Below are 5,680 nucleotides of genomic sequence, written 5' to 3'. Positions count from 1 at the left end.
AATGCTCTGGTGGTAATCATTTTGCAAAACATATATGTTCCAAATCAACATATTGTACACTTTAAACTTACATAACTTTAGGGGGGCCTAGGTAGCTTGGTGGGTTAAGTGTCTGCCCTGGGATCAAGCCCCGCATCGGGCTCCTTGCTCAGCAGGGAGCCTGCTTCTCCCTCTGCTTTTCCCTGTAGCTCCCCCTGTTTGTGCTTTTTCTCTCTCTGTCAGATAAATAAATAAAATCTTTAAAAAAATAAACAAACTTACATAACTTTATATGTCAATTATATCTCAAATCTAGAAAAATATTAAAAGTAGAAAGTAAGAAAAAATAAATTTCTAAAATAAGAAAGCACATCTTCCTTTCTTTTCCCTTGATCAGTTTTATTTATGCTAATAGCAAAACTTAATATATACACACATACATATATATTACGTGTATATATGTATGTGTGTATACATAGTATATATGTATGTGTGTATATATATATTTCTATATTTAAATAAAGGCATAGCATATTTTTTATGTAGTTACTAAATAATCAAATGCACAATCTACTTCCTTTTCCCCCCTCACATGCCGACTACTCTGGAAAGGATCATTTTATAAGCAACACTGAGAAAGAGTTAACAATCTAAAAGTCCAAACCAAATTTTAAAGTTAATGGAAAAAGTATGTCTTCAATGAGAAATAACCTATTTTTTAAAAGATTTTATTTATTTGTTTGTCAGAGAGAGAGAGAGCGCAAGCAGAGGGAGAAGCAGGCAGGAGCAAGGAGCCCGATGCAGAACTTGATCCCAGGACCCTGGGATCATGACCTGAACCGAAGTCAGACATTTAACTGACCGAGACACCCAGGTGTCCCAAAAGTAACCTGTTGATACCCTTTCTGGGCTAACAAGGTTAATATAGATTTATAATTTCTCTTTTCACTTGATGTTTAAATCAGATTGTAGAATTTCTGTCTGAGAATTAGTCAAGTGAACTGGCCTTTTGTTTTTTGTTATATGAGGTTCATGAGAAAGTGAAAAGCAACATGTATATCCTTTATCTTTGGTCATTTAGGACCACATATTCAGGATAAGAAATGCAAATATCAGGCTTCAACCAATGCTTAATAATATTTCTTTTTTTTCTCAGCTATTCCTGGTTCATATGTTTGGCTGTGTTGAAACGAATAAAAATTATTGTTTCTAAAATTTCTTCAGAGCTACCCAATGATAAAGAAATTCATGACATACACTTTTGAACTTATCATTGACTTTTTTATTAAATATGCTGAAAACTCTACTTAACTTTTTCATATGTCAATTTATAATGAATGGAATAAGTATAATTGTGAAAGGAGGTTAGAGAGTGTTCTGGTAACATATATGCAAACCCGAAATGTAATCTTAGTCATTTCAATTAAATATGGTTAGCTTACTGTAAATAATAGAAACCCAAATTCAAATGAATTTTATTGATAACTATAAAGTGCTCTATGTCACGAGAAAAAATTTTCCCTAGCCTCACAGAATATACATTTTAATAAAGGATAAAAATATTACACAAATAAATATATAAAGTGTGTCCATTTGGTAAAGGAACAGAACAGGATGCTTTGAGAAAATATAATAAATTTTGAATATGGAAATATGAGGTGTGGAATTAAAATAATATTTAAAAGATGAAGAGAAGGAAAACAGGAGAAAGACAGCAAGAATGTCATGAGAGGGTGCCTAGTTGGCTCAGTCAGTTAAGAGTCTGCCTTCAGCTCAGATGGTGATCTCAGGGTCCTAGGATTGAACCCCATCTCAGGCTCTCTGCTTATCGGGGATTCTGCTTCTTCCTCTCCCTCTGTGCATGCATGCTCGCTCTCTCTCTCTTTCTCTCTCTCAAATAAATAAAATCTTAAAAAAAAAAAGAATAACATGAGAGAAGCTTGAATAATCAGAATATATTCTAGAATCCTATGGTATTGACAGGTAGAAAAGGCAAAAAAAAAAAAAAAAAGAAAAGAAATAAGATTGCAGATCTTAGTAAGATATATTTATAATGATTTTATCCCATAGGATGGAGGTTAGATTAGAAACTCATGGGAATACACCCTGAAATGTAATATATTTTTCTTTTAAAAAGAAGAGATGAAGGATATATAGAAAGAAGAAAGGATAGGGAAGATAAAAAGGAAAGAAGGAAGGAAGGAGGAGGGAAGGAGGGAAGGAAGGAAGGAAGGAAAGAAGGAAGGAAGGTAGGAAGAGAGGGAGAGAGGGAGGGAAAAATGGTATGGAAATCAAGGGCCAGCTTTGGAGTTTACACACACATTTCCGCTCTTATTTTATTTGCTAAAATACAATCATAGGGCCCTATATAAATGGCAACAAAGGCCAAGAAAAACTGGAGAGGGAAGAAGAAATAAGCTTGGTTATCAGCTGGTACTTTTGCCACAATTACCTATTGCATCATGATTTGAAGCATTCTTATAGTGTTAGAGAAAGATTTTACATCCCTTTTTCTCTCATTTTGCTCTATCACTTCAGTCCCATTTTTCATAAATATCCGCTTGACTAAGGCCTTTTGTATCTTTTTCATTGCTCTGTATATAGAGACATGTTCATCTTATATAATGCATATTCTCTATGTTATATATCTATCTTATATAGTACATATGTAAATATAGACACATGGTTTCTATTTAAGTATTTTTAAGATAACAAACCAGCCCGAAACTTAGTGGTTTAAAATGAGATATATTATTATTACTTATAGTTCTGTAGGTTAACAGGGCTCAAATGCATGATCTTTAATATTTCCCATGTGTATTGCCGTCAGTAGCTGCTGGGCTTGGAAATGATCTGAAGACTCAGTTGTGCGGAGTATATGCATTCACATCTTTGATTCTTCAGCTAAGATGGCTGGAAGCTGTGGGCTGGCTGGTTAACTTTGTTTCTCTTAATAAGACCTTTTCTCAGGGCTATTCTGGGCACACCCAAAACGTTGCCCTCTGGTGTTGGGTTTCCTACCTAACAGCAGCTTTTTCTCAGAGACCCAGGTAAAACCTGTAAGGTGCCTTAAGTCTCAGACTCAGAAGTCTCAGAATGTGAATTTTTCCACATTCTTTTGGTCAAGAAGGTCACTAAATCTACAGTACATTCAAGGGGAGGACAAACCCAATTTACCTCTGTTTGTGAGAAGTAGCATTTAGATATGGGAAGGGAAGAAATTGATGATGGTCCTCTTTAGAGACAATTTTCGCAGCATATGTAATGATGAATATGAATGTATATTGTATTTATTTATAATCTTCCCCTGCAGTCTAAACTTTTGAGAGCAGGACGGTGTTTTAATAATTATTCTTTTCTCAGTGACTTGTGCAGTGCTTTATGTTGAATAACTTCTTAAAAATACTTAATGAGTGGGGTCTCAAAATGGAGGTAAAACCGCCGCCCGGTCGCCCCCAGCCCGACTCCGGCCGTCGCCGCCGGGGGGAGGAGGGCCATGATCCAAAGGAACCAGAGCAGTTGAGAAAACCGTTTATTGGTGGTTTGAGCTTTGAAACTACAGATGATAGTTTAAGAGAACATTTTGAAAAACGGGGTACACTTACAGATTGTGTGGTGATGAGAGACCCCCAAACACAACGTTCCAGGGGTTTTGGCTTTGTGACTTACTCTTGTGTTGAAGAGGTGGATGCAGCAATGCGTGCCCGACCACACAAGGTTGATGGGCGTGTAGTGGAACCAAAGAGAGCTGTTTCTAGAGAGGATTCCGTAAAGCCTGGTGCCCATCTAACAGTGAAGAAAATTTTTGTTGGTGGTATTAAAGAAGATACAGAAGAATATAATTTGAGAGACTACTTTGAAAAGTATGGCAAGATTGAAACCATAGAAGTTATGGAAGACAGGCAGAGTGGAAAAAAGAGAGGATTTGCTTTTGTAACTTTTGATGATCATGATACAGTTGACAAAATTGTTGTTCAGAAATACCACACTATTAATGGGCATAATTGTGAAGTGAAAAAAGCCCTTTCTAAACAAGAAATGCAGTCTGCTGGATCACAAAGAGGTCGTGGAGGTGGATCTGGCAACTTCATGGGTCGCGGAGGAAACTTTGGAGGTGGTGGTAACTTTGGCCGTGGTGGAAACTTCGGTGGAAGAGGAGGCTATGGTGGCGGAGGTGGTGGCAGCAGAGGTAGTTATGGAGGAGGTGATGGTGGATATAATGGATTTGGAGGTGATGGTGGCAACTATGGTGGTGGTCCTGGATATACTAGTAGAGGAGGCTATGGTGGTGGTGGACCAGGATATGGAAACCAAGGAGGCGGATATGGAGGTGGTGGTGGAGGATATGATGGTTACAATGAAGGAGGAAATTTTGGAGGTGGTAACTATGGTGGTGGTGGGAACTATAATGATTTTGGAAATTATAGTGGACAACAGCAATCAAATTATGGACCCATGAAGGGGGGCAGTTTTGGTGGAAGAAGCTCGGGCAGTCCCTATGGTGGTGGTTATGGATCTGGTGGTGGAAGTGGTGGATATGGTAGCAGAAGGTTCTAAAAAAATTTCAGAAGAAAAGGGCTACAGTTCTTAGCAGGAGAGAGAGCGAGGAGTTGTCAGGAAAGCTGCAGGTTACTTTGAGACAGTCGTCCCAAATGCATTAGAGGAACTGTAAAAATCTGCCACAGAAGGAACGATGATCCATAGTCAGAAAAGTTACTGCAGCTTAAACAGGAAACCCTTCTTGTTCAGGACTGTCATAGCCACAGTTTGCAAAAAGTGCAGCTATTGATTAATGCAATGTAGTGTCAATTAGATGTACATTCCTGAGGTCTTTTATCTGTTGTAGCTTTGTCTTTTTCTTTTTCTTTTCATTACATCAGGTATATTGCCCTGTAAATTGTGGTAGTGGTACCAGGAATAAAAAATTAAGGAATTTTTAACTTTTCAAAAAAAAAAAAATACTTAATGAGTATACCTCAATAGAGCAATGAAACATTAGTGAATATATTTTACGAAAATGCCCAGAGAGTGACAAAGAAATAGTGGTGAGAGAAATGAGACAAGGGGAAAATTATCTTTCTAAGGTGTTAAATGTCTTTCTCCACTAAATGAATAGTTGAGGAAGATTTTCAGACATCTTGCAGTACAAATGCTTATTTCAAAATCTTTGTATTAAGTAGCAGCAATAACTCATTCAACTATATGCAATAATCTGACTACCAACATCTTTTCTCAGGTCTCAAGAAATAGAAAAATTAAAGTCATCACAATAAACTAAGATGATCACAGTAATAAAATCAAGAAAAAACTTTTGGATTAAAGTAAGAGATCAGAAGTTTTTAGAAAGTTATGAAGCAATAATCAGAAAGAAATGAAAGCCACATCTCTTAAAATATAACAAACCACAGATTTGTAAATTATTGCAATATCCTCTAAATATTTGCATGCAGTGATGAGATCCTAATTTAAGAACATTTAGATGTGCTAACTTACTATATAAAATTATTAGTTTAGTTAATCTAAATAATTTACAGATTTTTACACAAAAATATGCCAAGTGTAATCATGTAATATCAAACATGTTACATTTAATGAAATTTTATAATTATAGATTTTAACACAGATTTATAAAATTGATTTATAAGGAAAGATATAATATTACAGGCAAATATATTTATTTCTAAATTATAAGCATATAAAA

General features: G+C 35.9%; 1 protein-coding gene across 1 annotated transcript; it reads left to right on the top strand.

Annotated features, from left to right (window-relative positions):
• Positions 1 to 3,405: 3,405 nt before the first annotated feature.
• Positions 3,406 to 4,923, top strand: LOC117999072 (heterogeneous nuclear ribonucleoprotein A3-like). The gene has a single exon (XM_034987986.1). It carries the CDS (start codon positions 3,406 to 3,408, stop codon positions 4,534 to 4,536), a length of 1,131 nt encoding a protein of 376 aa, XP_034843877.1. The 3' UTR covers positions 4,537 to 4,923.
• The last annotated feature ends 757 nt before the right edge of the window (positions 4,924 to 5,680 follow it).

Source organism: Mirounga leonina, unplaced genomic scaffold (assembly GCF_011800145.1).
Source record: "Mirounga leonina isolate KUSES-001 unplaced genomic scaffold, KU_Mleo_1.0 Mir_447, whole genome shotgun sequence".
Lineage (NCBI taxonomy): Eukaryota > Metazoa > Chordata > Mammalia > Carnivora > Phocidae > Mirounga > Mirounga leonina.
This window is presented reverse-complemented; position numbering and strand designations above follow the sequence as displayed.

Bases quoted from the DNA above. Each gene is read 5' to 3' on its own strand.
- LOC117999072 (XM_034987986.1), top strand. From the start codon at position 3,406: ATGGAGGTAAAACCGCCGCCCGGTCGCCCCCAGCCCGACTCCGGCCGT.